Below are 23,562 nucleotides of genomic sequence, written 5' to 3' on the forward strand. Positions count from 1 at the left end.
TTTGATTTCACTTTTTGAACTTCTACTGCCTTTTTTCTGACTTCACAGCCCCCATACGCTGCTGTATTGTTCCCTCCACAATTACAACACTTTATTGTAACATTGCTCCCACATTCTCCATAGCCTGTTTCCTGTTTGCATCAAAGTTGCAGGCAGGAAATCCGCAGACAGGAAGAGAAAGCGTAAACAGCGTACAGAATGCAAACTCAAACAGGGTGACGGAGCCAAAACATATTTTACACTGGCACAAATATCACATCACGGTAAGTCTTCAGGAATTAATCTTCAGGATTATAATGATATCGAGCTCTAGGGATTCTGCTTTTAGTTTAGATTAATTTACAGACTGTTTTCAATCTGAAATATACAGAGGTGGAAAGTAAACATGTAAATGTTCCACACTTCCACTCTTCTGTAAGGCTAGGCGTTGGTTCACAGATGATCAGCTTTAGTGAGAACATTAGATATTAATAAGCAGTTTATAAATACAGCAATAAATGCTTTGTTCTTGATTTATAAGCATATCTATGATGCGTTTAATAATTGTATTTTCATACTTTATTAATGATCAATTTATCATTTCTAAATGAAGTATTGGATTATTTACAAATCAGTTATTTAGGAGTTGTCAGTGGTTCATAAGATCACTTAGAAAGTGTAAGTAAATGATTAATAAATGGTTTAAATACATATTATTATTAAGACATATAGTAATAGTTACTTAGTGTGTTAATAAATGCTTTATTAACATGTATTTCTACTGTAATTAAGGGTTAATTCAGGAAGTTATAAAGCATTTAGTAGTGGTCTGTTAACTATGTTTGTGAGCTCATCTAAAGTGAGGACTAGTTATGCCTTGTAAAGCATTTACAAAGGAGATTTAAAGATGGTTAAATACTTTTATGTTCTGTATCACTGTGTGTTTGTTTCCTTTATCTGTTTAAAAGATTAATGAGCCTTTAAATCTCCTTTATAAATGTGTCACAACGCACACACAGGGAAAAGGTAAGATCCAATCGCAAGTAATTTATTAGGGTAATCCGTACTCACAAACTAGTCCAGGCAAGGGTCAAAATCCATACAAAAGCAGTCCAACAAACAAGAAACAAACAGGCATGGAACACAGAGGTGCAATGACATTAAACAAGGAATCCGCCACAATCACAGAACAGACAGGGTATAAATAGACAGGTACAAACAATGTGACGAGAAACAGCTGTAAGCAATGATGAGTGATAAGGGACAGCTGAGTGCAATGAAAAGACAAGAATCATGGGGAATGTAGTACGAGAGTGTGCTGGACACCGTGAGGAAGGAGGACATCTAGTGGTGACCCAAGGAACATAAACCAGACACTGTGACATAACCCCCCCTCTATGGAGTGGCTCCCAGACACTCCAAGACAAGACACGGAACAAAACAAGAGTTCAGGAGGGAGGTGGCACGGTGGAGGATCAGGGGGAGGGACGGGGGGCCAGGTCCATGAAGGGAAACAGAAACAGGGGGTAACAGACTCAAAGGGGGCCAGGGTGACACAGACAATACATCAGGGGAACAGGGCGAAGCAAACAGTCCATCCGGTGGCCGGGGCGAAACAAACAGTCCATCGGGCGGCCATGGCGGAGACTTTCCCTCGGGCGGCCAGGGCGGAGACAACAGTCCATCGGGCCGCCAGGGCGGAGACTTTCCCTCGGGCGGCCAGAGTGGAGATAACAGTCTATCGGGCGGCCAGGGAGGAGACTTTCCCTCGGGCGGCCAGGGCGGAGACTTTCCCTCGGGTGGCCAGGGCGGAGACTTTCCCTCGGGTGGCCAGGGCGGTGAAGACCCCTCGGGCGGCCACGGCGGTGAAGACCCCTCGGGTGGCCACGGCGCAGGAACTGGAACAGACACCAACGGCTCAGGCACTGGAACTGGCACCACCGACTCAGGCACTGGAACTGGCACCACCGACTCAGGCACTGGAACTGGCACCACCGACTCAGGCACTGGAACTGGCACCACCGACTCAGGCACTGGAACTGGCACCACCGGCTCAGGCACTGGAACTGGCACCACCGGCTCAGGAACAGACACCACCGGCCCAGGAACAGACACCACCGGCCCAGGAACAGACACCACCGGCCCAGGAACAGACACCACCGGCCCAGGAACAGACACCACCGGTCCAAGTGTGTGCGTAGCCCACACACACCACATGGCTGTGGCCATAATGGCCAGTGTCGCGGTCACTGAGGGCTCAGGAACAGACGCCCCCGGCTCAGGCTCAGGAACAGACACCACCGGCTCAGGAACAGACACAGAAACAGACACAAGCACAGGCACAGACTCAGGAACAGACACTGGCTCTGGCTCAGGAACAGACACTGGCTCCGGCTCAGGAACTGGAACAGACACAGACACTGGCTCCGGCTCAGGAACAGACACTGGCTCCGGCTCAGGAACAGACACTGGCTCCGGCTCAGGAACAGACACTAGCTCCGGCTCTGGAACAGACACTGGCTCCGACTCTGGAACAGACACTGGCTCCGGCTCAGGAACAGACACTGGCTCAGGCTCAGGAACAGACACTGGATCCGGCTCAGGAACAGACACTGGATCCGGCTCAGGAACAGACACTGGATCCGGCTCAGGAACAGACACTGGCTCCGGCTCAGGAACAGACACTGGCTCCGGCTCAGGAACAGACACAGGCTCGACGGCGGCCATCTTGTCAGGGAACACAGGCTCGGCAGACGTGACATGAACACTCTCGGCGGCGGCCATCTTGTCTGAAGATACAGACTTGGCAGACGTGACGTGAACACTCTCGGCGGCGGCCATCTTGTCTGAAGACATAGGCTCGGCAGACGTGACGTGAACAGTCTTGACACTCTCCAGGATTTGATATAACCTCTCGAAGTACTCCAACAGAGTTTCAGCTGCTCTGTCAATCTCTGACTGCACAGGGACCTCCGAGACTGGGACCACCAGAACTGGGACCACCGGACTCGGGATCACCGGAACTGGGACCACCGGAACTGGGACCACCGGACTCGGGACCACTGGAACTGGGACCACCGGCACTGGGACCACCGGCACTGGGACCACCGGAACTGGGACCACCGGACTCGGGACCACCGGGACAGGGACCACCGGGACAGGGACCACCGGGACGACAGTGGCCTGCTCGGATGGGACGGCCTCCGGGACGACAGCGGGCTGTTCCGAGGGGAAGGCCTCCGGGACGACCGCAGGCCATTTGTGGACGACCTCCAGGGAGACAGCGGGCTGTTCGGGAACGACCTCCAGGTCTTGAGGAACAGAGGACGCCTGCTTCCTCCTTCTCCTCCGCCTACGACGGCAAGATGGTGGTATCGAGTCCACCGCCTCTGGAGGCCCAACAATCTCCGCAGGCCTTCGCACACACATGGAAAAATACTCCAGCAGTGAAATATGAGACCCTGAATCTCCTCCAGATGGAAAAACCTCACTCCGCGGTATCCACATATTGGTCAGTCCATTCTCTAATTCCGCCGTACTTGCTGGATCTTTATATTGGCGGATTCCTTCTGTCACAACGCACACACAGGGAAAAGGTAAGATTCAATCGCAAGTAATTTATTAGGGTAATCCGTACTCACAAACTAGTCCAGGCAAGGGTCAAAATCCATACAAAAGCAGTCCAACAAACAAGAAACAAACAGGCATGGAACACAGAGGTGCAATGACATTAAACAAGGAATCCGCCACAATCACAGAACAGACAGGGTATAAATAGACAGGTACAAACAATGTGACGAGAAACAGCTGTAAGCAATGATGAGTGATAAGGGACAGCTGAGTGCAATGAAAAGACAAGAATCATGGGGAATGTAGTATGAGAGTGTGCTGGACACCGTGAGGAAGGAGGACAACTAGTGGTGACCCAAGGAACATAAACCAGACACTGTGACAAAATGATGTTTACAAGATTAATGAGCCTTTAAATCTCCTTTATAAATGCTTTACAAGTCATAACTAGTCCTCACTTTAGATGAGCTCACAAACATAGTTAACAGACCACTACTAAATGCTTTATAACTACCTGCATTTGCTACATTTACTTACACTTTCTAAGTGATCTTATTAATCAATGACAACACCTAGTTTGTAAATAATAGTATACTTCATTTAGAAATGATAAATTGATCATTAATAAAGTATGAAAATGCAATTATTAAGCACATTATAGATATGCTTATAAATCAAGAATAAAGCATTTATAGCTGTACTTATAAACTGCTTATTAATGTCTATTAATGCTTTAAAATTGATGAATTAATGGTTTAGAAATGCTTATCTAATGATTAATAGCATGCAGTTATTATAAAGTGTTTATTGATTTAAAAACGATTGTATTGCTTCCGCTAAAGAAAATAGTCCGTTCCGTGTCCATAGCAACGCTGTTTTTCATGGCAACGGTCTGTTATACTTCGCAGCGTCTGTTATCAAGAAATAACAGCATTCTACATTGGAATTCAACCAAGCCATGTAATAATGAATATTAATGCTTTATAAATTATTAATGAACTGTTCATGGATGCTTAACTAGTGATTACTAGCATGGAGTTATTATAAAGTTACCTTAACTATTTTTTTTTACTGTATTTTTATATTTTCAAAATAATAAAAAAGGAAAATTTGCATGAGGCAAAAGTTTGGGCACCCTGCATGGTCAGTAGTAGTAATGCCCCCTTTTGCATGCATCAAAGTTTGTAAACGCTTTTTGTAACCAGCTAAGAGTCTTTTAATTGTTGTCATTTCCTTCTCTCTGGGCCTCGAGTTGGTTCACGTAGTGGTTTAGCGCAGCGCTTCTGAGGCCAAAGAGAGAAGGAAATGAAAAGTGGAATAAAGTCATTCTTTTTTTATTTATTTTTTGCGCACAAAAAGTATTCTCGTCACTTTATAGCTATAAAGTATAGTTACTTTATTTTAACTTAAGATTGAGCAACTGTAGTCACTTGGACTATATTAACAATGTCTTTAATACATTTTCTGGGCCAGCAAGTTATAATGTCTTAGAAGCCTATGGAGGAGTGAGCCAGCTCTCAGATTTTAATAAAAAATATCTTAATTTGTGTTCCGAAGATGAACGAAGGTCTTACGGGGTTGGAACAACATGAGGGTGAGTAATTACTGACAGAATTTTCATTTTGGGGTGAACTAACCCTTGCCGTTTTTAAGAGGAGCAGCGCCACTTCTTCTCCTGTGTTCAAAACTCATTCACTTCTTGGAGGGAGCCCGGTCTACAGGGTGTCACGTGATTTTCGTGCATCTAACCTGAACATTGCCATTGCCAACATCAGACCGAAAATATGGCAAAATGATTTACTATGGTGATAAGCATATGGTGATTTTTCTTAAGTATTTAAGTATTTGAAATACTCTAAATACACTCCCTCAAAATATTTTGTTACAAACTACATTTTATTTTTTCCACACCTGCAAAATACAAATTACAAAATACACTAAAGTAATTAAATACGTATTTAAAATACATTTAATTGAAATACTGCCCATGTCTGTCACTTCACAATTCAGTCCACAAGAATATATCAGACGCTGAAGTTTGTGCTGTGGACAGAGAAAGGTTTTCTTCTCATATTTGTTGCATGTCGCTGCACAGTAGAACAGTCCAGCACTCCAGAGTCTGCTAAATCCTCTTGTAGGTCTTCTATGGTCAACTGGTGTTTTGATTTGCCTTTCTAGTAATACGTCTTCCAGACTTTAACTTGACATCCACTGTTTCTGTAAGTTAATTTCTTAATTATATTATGAACAGAGAAAAACACTTTTCTATATTCTTATAGCCTTCTCCTGCTTTGTGAGCATCAATTATTGTAATTTTCAGAGAGGAGCCCATGGCTGCAGATTGTTGGGACAGGATTTGTATTCCTATTTTCGGGTGGGATTCTCTCTGAAATTTGTCCGAGAACTCTCCCGGCCGTGATTAAAACATGTGAAGGACATTGTCTGAAGTCTGTCTGGTTATTATTGCTGTGCAGCAAGTTAGTTAGTGAAACAAGTTATTTAGCGAAACACTAGAGACCTTATTCCCAAGTGATAGTGTTCAATAGGGGGCGAGACGTCGTTCGACTCTTTGTGAGACTCTTAGGCGGGGTTAGATTGCAGTCAGGTAACTCTAGTTCTTGGTCATTTTATTTATGCGGTAAGAATAGCTACGCTTAGGCGTCAACCCGCGCATTCAGAGGCAACTCAACTGAGTATAATATTTTCAGGTGTCAAGGACACTCGGTTCAACTTAAGTCAGGTGCGTAGAGGAAAAATCTACCACAACACAAACCAAGTTTCGTCACAATCCATAAAAGCTTTGCTGAGAAACAGCCTTAAATCTATTTTTGTGTGCTGAAATAGTTATTTCAAGAACAGTTTGACGAATCAACTTGAATTCCAGAAATTTTTGTCAGCGGGGTCTGTAGATGATCGGATTCGATTTTGGTGAAAATCGGATAAACGGCTTATATTTTGCAATCAAATCGTCTTAAGACCAGATAAGAAGAGAAAAATGTGTTTCAAATTTAGTCTCTAGGGCTCATGGTTCAAAAGTTATTAGTCAAATATTGACCTGTTGGTGGTGCTAAGCGGATTGAGCAGGAGACTCCAGATTTGCTTTGTTATTGAGTTAGACAGTCCTCTTGTCTGTGTGCAATATTTCAAAATGTTCTCTTTTAGCACCTAGCCCTTTGTTGACCAGTGTGGGACATTAATACTGTATGAAAGTTAACCCACTCAGGCTTTGGTCTTCATCGGCAGAATAAGTTTGATCGGTCAATGCTCAATTATTAATTGAAGAATAAAGCGAAGTGTCTTCTCATCTGTCCTCTGTCTTCCTTCTCAGGTTTCTGCTCTCTGCTCAGAGGATCAGGAGGACACAGAGGACCCATCATGGCCATCGCTGACCAGCTGGTAGAGCTGATTTTCTCCTGGATCGAGGAGAAGGAGTGCGTTGCAGACGAGCTGGTGAAACTGGCTAAGAAGCTGGAGTCACTCAGGGAAAAATGCAATGCCAGTAAATGTGTTGGCAGCACATTGACGGTGATAGGAGGTGCAAGTATGATCGGGGCCGGTGTGGCCACTTTTTTTACAGGTGGAGCAGCTGCTCCACTTATGAGCTTGGCAGCTGCATATACAAGCATAGGTACCACTATTTCTGTAACGACTAAAATCACTGAGGGCTTCTTATCCAGCAGAACCATGAAGAAGGTGCAGAATAAAGAACAGAAGAGCATCCAAATTGTAAGAAAAATATCGCAACTGTTCCAGAAACTGAAGTCCGAGATGAGGGAGGAGTTAAACTCCTTTGCAGAACCAGATGAATTAGAGTATCACATCATGGCTGACATTCTGAGAGCTATTGCGAGACGGAGTGGTCTGAATGATGAAATCATCAATGACTCAATCCTCAATGACATGCTCAAGCTCAAGCTTCACAAGTTTCCTCTGGAGATGATCAGTGATATGCACAGTTGCGGGGCTGGAGCGGTACGACGTTCATGGGCGGAACAACGATCAGGGGCGGGGCGACGATCAGGGGCGGGACACTCTGGAGATTGGTCGGGCACTTTTGACTCAAAGGGCTCAAGCCCACAGAGCACCCAAGAGATGGAGTTCAGCCGTGAACCTAAAATGCTGCCAACATATGCGTGTGCGGTCCTAACCGTAACCCTTTCCGTTTTCAGTTTGAGTCGTTCTAAACCAGGGATGGAATCTAAATTGTTTGAAATAGGTTTAAGGTTAATCTCTACACCTGGATTTAAAACAGCCCTGCGAGGAGGTGCCATGGTAAGATCCTGTACACATGTAGACATTAGATCACACATATAATTGCATTTTTTGTGAATATCATTGATTATTAGTGATTATTGGGTAACACTTTATATTAAGGTCCTTCTAATAAGCATAAGTTAATAGGTAATAAGGCCCTGTAAGAAAAAATGATGTGGACGTCGAAGATCTCAAAAATGAAGTTTATTACAGCATAGCAGTGGCAAGTTACACAAAGCACCTTGGGTTCACCGGCGTCAGAATGAACCCAGAACATACCCAATCCTAAACCCTTTATCCTGGTCTTAATGTAAATGAAGTTGCTCTTCTTGCAACAGCTGTGGTCTGTATGTTAATGAAATTGAGACACCCCATGGTCCCTAGTGTCCCACAGAAGGCTCTCTGTTGTTCTTTCAAATAAGAACAGTCAAAGGTTAAAGTGATAAGATTGTTTGAAGTCCCTTTAATCAAGATGTTTCTCGATTGCCCTCTGTCACTCCCAAACTATAGGTGACACCTGTGCCTCTGTGATACTATTTTCATATTACTGAGATTGGATGTAATCGTCTCTATATGATAATTAAGCTCTTTTAAATGTGAAAGGAACATTTGATATATATATATATATATATATATATATATATATTGGAGAGGAAGTTGTTGGGAACAGAACAGAATTTCTTATAGCCCTTATAGGATGTTTAATAACAGATTTGAAAACACATGTATTGTTAGATAATAAGACGTTCATAAGGACTTTTAAGAAACTTGTTAACAGTTTAGACTGTTTAAGAATGTTTAAAAAAGCCTTATGAGTTTCTTATAAATGTTTATATTACTATTAGAAACACATTTAAGGTTAACCTAGGCTTTCTTTGTTGTTATTAAGAGTGATGTATTAGGTACTACATGTGGTCAAGTTTGCTAAAATGTAATTTTGTGGTGGAGCACAAAAACACTTTAAGAAAGCTCTTAAAAAGTCTTTTCTACTTTCCATTATTTTGACCTAAATCAATTTTCTATGAAGGGGCCTCAAACATTTATTGTAATTTATTGTTATTCTTTCAATATTGAGGTAAATTGTATATTGAACAACATTCTTTCACAATCAACATAATAAAAAAAGTGCATTTATAACATAAAAATGTAGGTCTTAAAAAAATCATTAAACAATGTTTAAACATTTATTTTGATATATTTATAATATGTCAACGTCTAGCAACCGCTGTTTTGCACATATCTCTTTCAGCATTCACATCACCAAATATATTGACTAACAATCATTACTTTCTACATTCATTTGATTTATATTTTAAATGATTTCCCTTATTTTAGTGTATTGGTCACAAACGAAAATGTACAGATGTGTGTATGTACAGATGTGGCCATTAAGAATGCGCATCACAGCATTGCCTGCCGTGGCCCTGGTCAAGTTCTCTGGCACATGCCGTACATCACCAGTAGGGGGCAGTCCTGTTTCTTTCTCAGTTATAGCGTGTACTGAAGACAATAATATGCAACGAATGTGATAACTTCTTTCAGGCGCGCATTGACAGCAAGTGACAGAGCTCATAAACGAGTGAGAACCAAATTAAAAATACTTAAACTTAAAAAGTATATTGTTGATGTACAGCTCAAATAGAAATTAAATATTAATAAAATATTTAATATAAAATATTAATCATTCGGTTATTAATGGTTTTTACATGCATATCATGGGCATTGCAACGAGTATGAGTAAAAGAGTGTTACAATAGAGGGCACAACAATGGGCCGAAAGGTGGCTTGGCGGTAACACTTTATTTTGATAGTCCGTTTGTTGAGACTTTACTAGTTATTAGTAGCCATTCAGTAGCTTGTCAACAGTGCATCAGTTGACATTCAACAACACTGTTTCAACAGACAAGTAACATACGTTCAACTGACTGCCTATAGACTATAAGGTACAATTCAAGTGTTAATCTACAGATTTTACGAAAAAAGTGCCTGTTGACTGTCGATGTTATTTTGCAACAGGTTATTAACCAATTGTCGACTAACTTTCAATTGTCAACTAACTTTCTGTAGATTGAGTACCAACAACTCAAGATCAATCTGTCAGTTAAATGTCAACAGTCATGTCAGCATATGAAGTACATGATACTGTATATCCTACTCAATGGGTCTCATGTGCAACAAATTAATGATTATTTTAGCTGATTTAAAACTGTTTTTAAAAAATTGTTAACCATTTGTAGATCTGTTGATAGTCAACTAAAGATTAGATCTGTTGCTTGTCAACAAATAAATTGTTTATGATCAGTAGACTATTAATAGACATTCTCAACTAAGCGTTAGTAGATATATTTTAGGACTATCTAATTAAAGTGAAAGACAGTTGATATCAGTAGAACGTCTATAACCTATCAACAGATTGCATACCTAACCTGACTGAAGTAGAACAAACATGGCCAGCACATCAGAGGAAAAAAAAAATCACTTTTATTAAATAAAAAAATAAAAATAATACAACCCATTATTTACTAGGATATCACGATCACATCTGAACCATCTGATTATGTGAAAAAAATGATATTGAGCATTCCAAATGAGAAAACTCTCAATAGTCTACATCATTTCAAATGCCGAGGCCAAGATCAAAAGTTATAAACAACAAATAACAATAATTATTAACTAATACATTTAGCCTTAAGTTTTACAGAAAATCGCATTTATTAAATGCAGTTTAACGTTATAACAGTTACTCATTTAAGAAATAATCTCTGTTCCTGCTGCAAACTCGCTTCGGAGGATTAACAGACAAGACCATAGTTTAAACCCTTAACAATACCTTCTTTAATCGTTTAACCATTTTGTAACATTTAGTTTATTTAACATTACGGTGAGACGCAAAAGGTGTTTTCTCCTATAGAACCATAATACACCAAAACACAATATAAATTAACAAAATACATCATTTTTATTAGCTAACGTAACGTTAGATGTAATCCAAATCTTTATAATCCATACGCAAGCAAGAAACAGATCCAAATTCAGCCCTTCATCCACACCCAGCGATCTCCATCTCGTAAATGTCAAAGCCCGCGCTCGTGATGAATTTAAATTCAAAAATTGCGCCCTCGAGAAGCGTTACGACATGTTTTTACGGCAGTGATATCAAACGCTCATTGGCTCTCGCCTGCTTCGTCACAGATTGCAGCATGCCGTGTTTCAGTTGAAACAACATTGAAATGCAGAAGCGTCTTCACGCAGAGGGAAGCTCGGTTAACATTTTCATGGATTAATAACTTAAATTCTGCTCTGTCCCTTATACAAAACTATTATATACTGCCAGAGAGGACTGCAACACATCGTCATTTGAGCGACTTTTGGTACCGATTTACATTTTCGCAATAAATTATTATGATTACACATCTGTTGTTTTTCTTCATAATTTTAGCCTGCATAGTTTTAAGAAATGGTTATGGGTAGGTTTAGGGGCAGAAGTAGGATTAATAGTGGCTTAAAATATATTTTAATGCTATTAATAAAACTGGCATTTCCCTACACATCTCTGTCCATAAAGTGTTGTATTCTTTTTATATTCTGTATAAAATGAGTAATTTATATTTAGGTTTGGGAGTAGGGTTAAGGGAAGTTACATTTATCTATAAAACAGTATAAGGGAAATGATACAGATATCTTTATGATTCGTAAACGTTTTGTAGCTGTGAATTCGTAATAATTCTACGTTGCAGACATGTCTGTATCATACGTTTCAGCATCTATCCAAAAAAAGTATGTTTACGATATGTTGATAGGTTATAGACTTTCTACTGATATAAACTGTTTTTCACTTTAATTAGATAGTCCTAAAATATATCTACTAACGCTTAGTTGAGAATGTCTATTAATAGTCTACTGATCATAAACAATTTCTTTGTTGACAAGCAACAGATCTAATCTTTAGTTGACTATCAACAGACTATCTACAAATGGTTAACAATTTTTTAAAAACAGTTTTAAATCAGCTAAAATAATCATTAATTTGTTGCACATGAGACCCCTTGAGTAGGATATACAGTATCATATACTTCATATGCTGACATGACTGTTGACTTTTAACTGACAGATTGATCTTGAGTTGTTGGTACTCAATCTACAGAAAGTTAGTTGACAATTGAAAGTTAGTCGACAATTGGTTAATAACCTGTTGCAAAATAACATCGACAGTCAACAGACACTTTTTCGTAAAATCTGTAGATTAACACGTGAATTGTACCTTATAGTCTAAAGGCAGTCAGTTGAACGTATGTTACTTGTCTGTTGAAACAGTGTTGTTGAATGTCAACTGATGCACTGTTGACAAGCTACTGAATGGCTACTAATAACTAGTAAAGTCTCAACAAACGGACTATCAAAATAAAGTGTTACCGGCTTGGCTTCTCCGTATGATGCAGCACAGGCCGGTGTGGTGTAGAGATGAGCATAGATATCATATATAAAGGCTAGATGTCTCGTGCGCGCTGCTGGCCAATGGAGGTCGACGTCCGCACATGGCGGCCATCTTGCCACAGTGTTCTCGCTCACTTGTTTAATGCTGCATGTACTTTTAAATAACCATAACTTGCTCAATTTTCTACCGATTTTCAAACGGTTTGGTTTGTTATAAACGTCAGAGATGTAGTTATGACACTTTATACATATACTGCATACACATGAAAAATTATAACATACATGTTCAAGCATTCGGAATTATAGCCACGTTAATAACGTTTGGAAGAAATCAAACCGTTTGTAAATCTGTCAAGATTTCAGCGAGATATGAGGATTTGTGTGCGTGCTGATCATTCACCTTAATTCACAGCTTCACTGAGACAAGATGGCCGAACGGTGATGCCGGAAGTGACTGCGCCATAAGACATCTAGCGTTTATATGATATCTATGGAGATGAGTCCCAGCTTAGGACCGCATTAGTATGCCTGTTCTAAATCTGTTCTCACGCTAACTTGTTGTAGCTAACGTGAGCTGTTTTAGCGTTATGTGGTAGCTTTATGTAGAATGCTATATCCCGCTGCTATGAAGGCCTACAGCAGTATGTACAAGATAAGATAAAAATAACCGATAAAGGCAATTTTGAGCCATCAAGTAAAACATTATTTGTAAAGCGGTTTTCATAGTAGGTACACACACGAGAAATGTTTAATTTCACAATATATAGCTTCGGTTATATACTAGTATATGAAACATATAAGTTAACGGACATTAATGGTCATATAATATAGTTCAAACAACTTATATAATAAAGTGATTTTGTCTGATTTGTAACCAGGAACTAAAGCGATTACCCATAAAACATTCACCACACCGCTCAATTTTCGTTCAGTTTCAAGCCAAAAATTATCACCCCTCAACAGATAAAAAACTAAGATATTACCACAAATATTTAATATTTGATATAGTAATAATAATTAGTAAAATGGTAGTAAAATGTTTTTGTGTTTGGGGAAATTGCAAGCCATATTCTGGCTACACAAATAAAACAATCTTATAACCATTTATTTGTTATTTTAATGCATTTTACGCATTAGACTTCACATAATCTTATCAGCATGATGAATAAATTATTAACATAAACTGCAGAAAGGGAGCAGAGAATGTGACCGATCTAACTCTCACAAACACTCCTGTTAAAATCACAGAAGCTGACGACACTGCGACATGAATCTCTTACATGCGTAGAGCTTACATCTCAAACAATGCGTTTCAGCGATGACTAATCTGAACGCTGAACGCTCACCGCTGCAAAAGGATATCTGACTGAATGCCGCAGATGGATGGATCGAATGAACATTAAGTATTGTAGTTTGTTAAACCAATACTACCACTTTCTGTCTGTGTTTATTTTTCCAAACCTTTTCCAGGCCTGGAAATTGCTATTTAAAAATTCCATGACTTTCCCATGTTTTTCATGACCGTACAAACCCTGTATCTATGCATCTCATCTCATTATTATAAACTGAATTTTATAAAGCGCATTTCCCAAAATTCATCATGCAAGATTTATTGTAAAATACGTGATTTACCGATACACTGCCGTTCAAAGGTTTTTGATCGGTACGATTTTTAATGTTTTTAAGTCTCTTCTGCTCACCAAGGTTGCATTTATTTGATTAAAAATACAATACAAAAAAAAAAAACAGTAATATTGAGAAATATTATTTCAATGTAAATCAGCTGTTTTCTATGTGAATATACAGTAAAGTGTAATTTATTCCTGTGATCAAAGCTGAATGTTCAGCATCATTACTCCAGTCTTCAGTGTCACATGATCCTTCAGAAATCACTCTAATATGATGATCTGATGATCAAGAAACATTTATGATTATAATCAGTGTTAAAACGGTTATTTACATTTTTATTTCAGGATTATTTGATGAATAGAAAATTCAAAAGAACAGCATTTATCTTAAGTAGAAAGCATTTAATTGCACATTGCAATTGTAATTGCAAGATAAACTAGAATGTATTTCCGGAGGAACTGCGAAGTGTGCTTGCTTGGGTGCGGTTCACTAACGTTAGCAGGTTAAGGGTGCGTTGAAGTTTGCTTGATCTGAGAATTTCAACAATAGTACTTTTTTCAAGATTGTGCAAAAAGGTGAAAAGTTATGTGCATTAAGAGACATGTCTGCAATGTAGACTAGTGCCAATGGCCTTGTTTATGTGGCTTGGTGGTTGGTTTTGAAATAATTGGTTATGAATATACAGCAGAGAGTGGGAGTGTTTTGGGTGATGAAATAGTATTGAAAAGAAGTTGACAGTCTTCATTTACTGTATCCAATAAGCCAATACAAAACTCACCCAGCTGTTCTGTGGTTGAGTGTTCCCTTTGATTAGGAACAAATTTACTATCTCAAATTAAGGTCTACCATAATTAGCGATGCTTTGATTGCTGCTGTCAAGATGGTTGTCATCACCTACACAGAAATGTTGATTTTTATAGCCTACCGTCAGTCCTCATATTGTAATTAAATGAAAAACGCTATCAGTTTCACTATTAGCTTACTCTAACGATGCAATCGCAAAAACATGGATAACACTGTTTGGCCTTGCCTAACTTTATATGACATATGCGCCAAAATGCTAGAGTTACACATCCCGCTGCCATTTCAGGGCTTGAATTTGGGTGCGGGAATGTGGGGATTGCGCATAATTTAAACCATTCCCACAAGGTGAGCTTTTATAGTGCGAGAAATTCACGCACAAATATAATTGCTTCATCTCAGAACAAATGATTAAAAAATAAATTCACAGATGCGTGAAAAAATATGTCAAACTGTCTTTTATTTTCGAATTTATTTCCTCAATCAGCGCTGGACCGGCATTTTCTGTCTTCCGCTGAGCCCTGGCCGTAGACAGATCATGTTTCACGCTGTCAATGCAGTGGTCTGCGTTGTGCTGATCTTATTCACACTATCGAGTGTAGGTGCAGCATTCTAACATTGAGTCATAATGAGCTGTTTGTGAAGCTTCCAAATTATGTCATTTTAATCACGAAATTGAAACATTAAAAACCATTTTGCTCTTTATGGTGTGCGAGTGATAGAGCGCGGCAGCAACGAACCAACTGATCAGCTTGCAGGGTAACAACATTTAATGCTCGGCCGAACAGCTGATCATAGCTGTACAGGCGCCTTATTATTTTACATCTCCTTAAATATATATAGTAGTAAAGCTAATGCAAGGGCTAGAAATCAATTAATCTTTTGCTGATACGTCCTTGTCATCATGGAGAGCGCAGTTCATGGTTGCATAGCAACGACAGACGCCACGGGAGAGCAAGCTTGTGGAAAGGAGAGAGCGGCGCGCCCGCGCTTTCCACTTGTTTTTACCATAGACTGTAAAAGATAGGTTTTTACACATCTAGAGCAACGTTGTTGATTGTTTGAGCATGTGACTGCGCGTTTCTCCTTGTTTTCTATTGTTATGCGCAGCATATTTCCCGCACGCACAAACACAGCCACAGACAATTAATTGTTCGGTTAGCGAAGAAGAGCATGATCATGATGATGTATTTTGTATAAAGTTTTTTTTGTTGTAGTTATTAACTGTTTTGAGAACTGGAAATGCACAATTCATGCATACAAATCTGTAGATATTAATAAATGAAGATGATTAAATTAGACCGATGCATCACGAGTTACCCCCCCCCCCCCCCATAATCTTTAGATCCCCCCGTGACCCATGTAAGCGGTGGAATTCCCTCCCAGTTTAAAAAACGAAATTCAGGCCCTGCATTTATTAAGACAAACCTAGTAAAAACGAATGCAGTCTATTCACTGACTTGGCAGCTCTGTGAAATGTAATACAACTTTACAACAAGACCTACTGTCTAAATGCATTAACATTAAAAGTGTGAGGTGAAACTCTTTGGATAGACATAGGTAAATGGGTTTGTCAATTAGCCTGAAAAAAAAAAAAAAAAAAATTCAGATCTTGTGCATCCTCACATTGGAGTCCCCAGTTCATGTACAAAGTTTGGTTTTGATACGTGACAGCGTTCCTGAGATATGAACTACTTCCTGTTTTGGCGACTACGCCGCTGATTTCGTTTGGCTGTGACGGGCAAACGCTTCCGAAAATCAAAAATCCTTCTAGTAACTTTTGTGAGGCTTGGTCCAAGGATCAAGTATGTCCAGTTTCGTGAAGTTCGGACCAAATTTGTGACCTGTGAAAAGGTTGTGGGAAGCCGTGGGAAAAATGCTCATTCTTAATGGCCACATCTGTACATGCGCTGCCATTTTTTTTTCTCTCTTTTCGTTTTTTTAAACAATTGTTGCCCAGTTTCTTACACTTCCTTTACTCCTCTGACAGGTATACCCTGTCTCTTTGCATACTGTATATATCTATAGTTCATTGTCCTATTTGGTTTCAGTTATAATCATTAACTCATTTTCCAAGAGAAAAGGCCTTTACACAGAGACACAAAGAAAGACTACAAGCCAAGCTGTTTTCAAACTAAGTAAATATTCAGACTAAAATATTACATCAATAAAATAATGATTAAATATGTAACATATTGAATAACATTGATAATGCAGTTTATCATAATATGCTGAAACAACAACAGGAAATGTATTAAAGATAAATAAATAAAATAAAAACTCAAGGGAAAACCAGGAGGGCAATCCAGCACAGTCGGGGAATTAATGGAAGAAAACTAGAAGAAGGGCACAGCTAACTAACTCAGGCAATATGGATATGGAGGAAACAGACAATACACAACACCAGACACTAGAGGTAATGTCTTGATTAGAAAGACATAAAATTTTTAGGATGTCTTGTTCACAATTCAATTTACCTCAATGTTGAAAGATACTGTAATTGTCCTAATAATTGTCCTTTTATTTTCGAAGGGCATTCTTGAGGCTGTGTTTTACAGAACGTTCGGTTTGTGGTCGTATTCAGTGAAAATGATACAAGGGCATTGCTTCCATGTCTCACAGCGGGTGTCAAATGTCCTAGTTCAAAATAAAGAGGAACGATGCTTTTATGAAATGTAGTGGCGTAAAAGTACAATATTATGCTTTGAAATGGAGTGAAGTAAAAGTTTCTCGAGATAAACATATTTTGTACAGATATAGATACATTTACATTTGTCACCAGAAACAAAATATAAAGACTTAAGGCCATTGCACACTGAGTCTGAAATTCGCATCCGAAATTTTCGCACGTTAAAAAATAAATACGACCTCACGTTATGTCAATCACGCTTGCACACTGTCTCCGAAACTTTCGCCGTTTTTCGCATCCGTAGCAAGCATTTTGAATGGTGTTTTGACAATTCAGAGCCACCGTACAAGCGAACGACAAAACCCATGTATTATTTGGGTATAAAATATAACCTGTATACTGTTCTGTCTGCCCAGCGCTTCCGCCGGCCGTGTGTGTGTATGTGTGTGTGTGTGTGTGTGTATGTGTGTGTGTGTGTTTGTTTGTTTGTGTGTGTGTGCGCCAGTCTCTGTTCAGGATCAATTGGTTCACGGAAATTGGTGGTCTTTGTTTTAATATGTGGTTCCAGTATCGCTAGCAAAGCATCAAACTGTTCCACTGACATTCTGAGGTAAATTTTTAATCGCTCGGGATAATTTTACAACTTGATAAGGAGGTGAAACTCTCCTTCCTCTCGGCGCAATCTCAGGATTGGATGGACCCAATATTTCCTCTTTCTTTTTCTCTTTTTAGAAGGAGGGCAACAAAATCATCCTCACTGCTTGACGAATCCATTTTGTATTTTTTGCGTTTTTTCCGCAAAAGTTTAATAAATACGCATCGGACTCAGTGTGCAAGGTTTCTGTGCGTGACGAATTTTAAGGCTGACGAACATGAAAAAACACATTACTTAGTGTGCAATGGCCTTTAATGTGTGCTAGTCATAATGAAAATAAATGTGTTTATAAACAACTATTAGAAACTCATAAGGCTTTTAACCTTTCTTAAGCAATCCATAAGCTGTTAAGTTTCTTATAAGTGCTTATGACTGTCTGACAGTCTAATAATAATGAAAATGAATCCTGTAATGATTGGTTCTTATTGAACATCAGGTTGTTGGAGGATATGGTGTATTAACATTGGAACTTCCTGAAATGATTGACAACTGGACCAAACTGATCGAGGAGAACCATGTGACTGAAGCCAGCCAATCACTGAGAGACACAGCCGAACAAATCCAGAAGACCACTCAGACAATGAAGGAACAGATCAAATACATCAAGTATGTTTTTAATTTAATATAAATAAAAATTGAGATTCTGTCACAGGTCGGGGATACGGTGGCACCGCGCCAACCGACCTCCCCGTTAACCCCTTGGCAGTGCCCTTCCGAGGAGCCCACAGCCCAGAGACGACAGACAACAGAGTAACAATTTAAAAGACTTTATTATTTGAATGATTCTAAAACTGGAGGCTGCATTATAGGCATCCATGCTTATAGGCATCCATGCAACAGCATAAAGAGAGGAGACATTCAGAACGTTCAGTATAACTTCAAGAAAGAGTACTCACAATGGGCGTTCAGCTGTGGTGACTCGGCATAGAAGACAGCGCTTTAGACGGTGGCTCAGCATATAGGTATCAATGCAACAGCATGAAGAGAGGAAACATCCAGAACGTTCAGTATAACTTCAAGAGAGAGTACTCACAATGGGCATTCAGCTGCGGTGGCTCAGCATAGAAGACAGCGCTTTAGACTGTGGTGGCTCAGCATAGAAGACAGCGCTTTAGACTGTGGTGGCTCAGCATATAGGCATCAATGCAACAGCATAAGGCGAGGAGACATTCAGAACGTTCAGTGTAGCTTCAAGAGAGAGTACTCACAATGGGCGTTCAGCTGTGGTGACTCGGCATAGAAGACAGCGCTTTAGACGGTGGCTCAGCATATAGGCATCAATGCAACAGCATGAAGAAGAGGAAACATTCAGAACGTTCAGTGTAACTTCAAGAGAGAGTACTCACAATGGGCGTTCAGCTGTGGTGGCTCAGCATAGTAGACAGCGCTTTAGACGGTGGCTCAGCATATAGGTATCAATTAGTGGTGGGCCGTTATCGGCGTTAACGCACTGCGCGCGCGATAAAAAACTCTTATCGCGCGATAAAAAAAATATCGCCGTTAATCTATTCTCCAAGTTGGGTTGGGAGCTGGCTCAAGCTACACAAGCTATGATGACGCAATCTACCCGCGGCCGAGAGGAACACCCGGCTGCAACGCATCATATTCGTCGTCATCTTAAGTAAACACGGCTGAAAGTGAAAGCTGGTGTAAAAGATCGGTGCAACATCCATTATTTGGACTTGGTTCGGATTTAAGCCGTCCGACGTAGACTGTGTGGTGTAACAATTCGGTAAGTTAACACACGATCCAGTGTGATCCGTTCTACCACCTCAAATTCAAAACGAAACACATCACTGAATACCAGCGCGCGCGTATTATTCCCCAATATATCTTAGTGAGTGGTGTAGCACATAATCTCTTTTTATTAAAAGCGCCCGATTTTAAGAATCGTTGTTGTGTTTCTTTTTAACTGAAAAGCCATCAGTTAGACAATATTCTAATTTTAAATTTGGGGTTTCATAAGCTCCAAGCCATAATAAACGTTAGACCTACTTAAGTCTCTGCAGCTAGTGTACTTAAATTTTATTTATCTGCAAAATTATGTTGTATACTTACAGTTTTGCACAATATATGTTCTCAAAACTACATACACCCTTTAAAAAAAAAAAAAAAAAAAAAAAACACACAAAAAAAAAACATTTAACAGGGTCTGTGTAACCTGTTCTGAAATGGTTTTATTATAATATCGTTATCGCAAGAGGCTGCAATGTATATCACAATATGGATTTTAGGCCATATCGCCCATCCCTAATTGATAGCCTATAGTAGTTGATAATAACATAGGCCTACCTAATGTTGCCTACGTACGGTAACAGTACAGTAGTAACCTTTTAAAGTCTATGAGTAGAACAGCTTTCTCAAGCAGTTTGTGATGCATTGTGGAAACAGGAGATGAGCCCCTGGTCTAATGTGCCACCTGGCTTGAGAAACCCGTTCTCAAAGACTTACTTTTATAGTCATTATTTGGGTAGCACACATATTCTGAATGCCTTCGGCAGAATTCAAATGAGCCATTTTAATCTAGATTAATTTCAAAATTAATCTAGATTAATCTAGATTAAAAAAATTAATCTATGCCCACCTCTAGTATCAATGCAACAGCATGAAGAAGAGGAAACATTCAGAACGTTCAGTGTAACTTCAAGAGAGAGTACTCACAATGGGCGTTCAGCTGTGGTGGCTCAGCATAGAAGACAGCGCTTTAGACTGTGGTGGCTCAGTATAGAAGACAGCATGAAGAGAGGAAACATTCAGAACGTTCAGTGTAACTTCAAGAGAGAGTACTCACAATGGGCGGTCAGCTGTGGTGGCTCAGCATAGAAGACAGCGCTTTAAACTGTGGTGACTTAGCATATAAATATCAATGCAACAGCATGAAGAGAGGAAACATTTAGAACGTTCAGTGTAACTTCAAGAGAGAGTACTCACAATGGGCTTTCAGCTGTGGTGGCTCAGCATAGAAGACAGCGCTTTAAACTGTGGTGACTCAGCATATAGATATCAATGCAACAGCATGAAGAGAGGAAACATTTAGAACGTTTAATGTAACTTCAAGAGAGAGTACTCACAATGGGCGTTCAGCTGTGGTGGCTCAGCATAGAAGACAGCGCTTTAAACTGTGGTGACTCAGCATATAGATATCAATGCAACAGCATGAAGAGAGGAAACATTCAGAACGTTCAGTGTAACTTCAAGAGAGAGGACTCACAATGGGCGTTCAGCTGTGGTTGCGTTCAACTCAGATGCTTGGATCCTCCGTCCATCGACACGTTGTTGTTGCACTTTTTCCCTCGCTGCAAACACTGTACTCCGCCCCACACGTGCAATCACCGCAATATCACTCTAATTAATCGTGCAAAGTTCAGCAGACACCGCAGTATCACTCCAATTCCCCAAAACTAGAACAATGCTCAAGTCCAGCGAGATATTTCCATGCCGGTCGATGGCGGACATCTAGTGAAACAACACAAAGTGGAACACTTATCTTTCTAGTGGTAGCTCCGATGTATAATCCTTCCCTCCTCAACTCCACAGCTGATAATTCATCACCACATGCACGGATTCACTGGAAGAAACTGGCCAGATGAACTGAGCACGTCCTCTCAACACTGCACTTGTCGATTTTTCCCAAAAAAAGCTCACGCCACAAATTATCAACGTCATAGCTTACATACCCACACTCCTGTAGAACGCTGCTTTTATATCCTTCTCTCGCATATCACTCGCGTCTTTGTTCTCTCCCACAGGTGCGGCCAATCTCTCATAATCAATGTGAGCTGTCTCGAGTTCATGCGCACTAGCCACCGGAATCAGACTCGGGGTTTCCGGAAAGACGTCCGGGGGGGGAGGGGGAACAACAAAAGAAAAGTTCCGGCTTTTAGTCACCCCGTGACATCCCCCCCTACCAATGGGTTCTAGTCCCTAGAACCCCGGACCAGACGTCCATTCGCCATACCTCGCCGGCGGTTGTCCCCGATTGTCGCGCTGTGAGCGTCGGGGTGGTGATGGCGGGAGTGGTAAAGGTCCACGGTCCGCTACGGGTTCTGGTTCCTCAGGAATCACCCCCCAGCCTATTCCTAGGGGTTCAGGCATCTCAGGGGGCGTCGGGACCGTCCTTACGGGTCCCGGATAGTTGGGACAGGGCCGAAGCAAGTTACGGTGTAACACTCTTTCGGGGCCCAGCCTCCCCTCGGGGCGGAGGACGTATACCGGCTGATTTGGATCTTTTTGCCGGTCCACCACGTAAGGCGTAGCCTCCCAACGGTCACTCAACTTCCCTTTTCCTTGACGTCGATTATCCCTCACTACTACTCGCTCTCCCGGCAACAACGGGGCCTCTTTGGCAGTACGATCGTACAGTCTCTTACTCTTAGTTGCGGCCCTGCTTAGGTGTTCGGTGACTCTCTCGTAGGCAGCGTGTAGCTGTTGGTGATGCCGACTCACCCACTCAGTAGTGCTCGGGAACACGGCTCTCCAGAGGGCTGCAGCTGTAGTAGTAGCCGTCTGGTCCGGAGTGGGAATGGCCCAAGAATACTTAGTAAATAAGTCTGTGACTACCAAGATGTTCTGAAATGGGTCAGCCGGCCGGCTCAACGTCAAGAAGTCTACCCCCACCATATGTAACGGTGCCCGTGGTCGTACTGGGACAAGGGGGGCTTTCACTTCTTTTCGGGCCTTAAACAGCAGACAGCGGGGACAATCTCGGACAAACTCACCCACCGTCGCTCCCATCCTAGCCCAGAAGAAATGTCTCCTCAATAGCGACAAAGTCCTATCCTGGCCTTGATGGCCCATCTGGGTATGGTAGGCGTGGAGTAACGGCTGTACCTGCCCTGCCGGTACTACCACCTGTTACACCGGCTCACGGGTAACAGGATCCTGGAACGCTCGGCAGATCACCCCCTCCTTTAAACAGAGCCTCTCCCATTGCCCACGAAGCAACCTCACCGTCTCCGTCTGTCTCGCGGCATCCCACAATAGGGAGCCCTTCTCCAACCACTTCCAAACGACCATCAAATCAGCATCCCTCCCCTGCAGCTCCTTCCAACGCTTAGGGTCCCAGCCCCAACTCTCGGGAACATCGCTGTTACCTGCTCCGGGGGCTTCCACTATTCCCACCAGGAATTCCTCTTGGTCCTCCCTCGGAGGGGCCTCGCCTAGGTTCTCCCCATGGTGCACCGGGAGCCTGGACAGTACGTCCGCGTTAGCATGTTCTCGCCCTGGCCGATACTGGATCTGATAGTCATAGTTAGCCAACTGAGCCACCCAGTGTTGCTCGACTGCGCCCAACTTTGCTGTATGCAAGTGTACCAAGGGATTATTATCCGTCACCACCTGTACCTTAGCTCCCCACAGATAGTCCTTGAACTTTTCGCTCATGGCCCACTTCATCGCCAGTAGCTCGATTTTAAAGGAACTATAATTGGAGTCGTTCCGTTCCGCCGGGTGGAGGCTCCGACTGGCATAGGCGATCACTCGTTCCTCGCCTTGTTGTCGTTGCGCCAGTACGGCACCCAACCCCAAGTTACTTGCATCGGTATACAGGACGAATGGGAGCGAGAAGTCGGCATATGCCAGGATTGGGGCCCGTAGCAGTTGTTGTTGGAGA

The 23,562-nt window shown here is 41.3% G+C and overlaps 1 protein-coding gene across 1 annotated transcript in view; it reads left to right on the forward strand.

Moving 5' to 3' along the window:
• Nucleotides 1-3,170: 3,170 nt before the first annotated feature.
• Nucleotides 3,171-23,562, forward strand: part of LOC307167887 (uncharacterized protein) — a gene marked incomplete at both ends in the record, with an annotated part of 29,820 nt that continues 9,428 nt past the window's right edge. Inside the window, 4 exons of the mRNA XM_079887193.1 lie at nt 3,171-3,476; nt 3,569-3,575; nt 6,878-7,821; nt 18,388-18,557. Of these exons, the coding sequence (XP_079743319.1) occupies nt 3,171-3,476; nt 3,569-3,575; nt 6,878-7,821; nt 18,388-18,557 (1,427 nt within the window). The remainder of the gene's footprint in view (nt 3,477-3,568; nt 3,576-6,877; nt 7,822-18,387; nt 18,558-23,562) is intronic.

This window comes from Squalius cephalus, assembly GCF_949319135.1.
Source record: "Squalius cephalus genome assembly, chromosome: 11".
Classification (NCBI taxonomy): Eukaryota; Metazoa; Chordata; class Actinopteri; order Cypriniformes; family Leuciscidae; genus Squalius; species Squalius cephalus.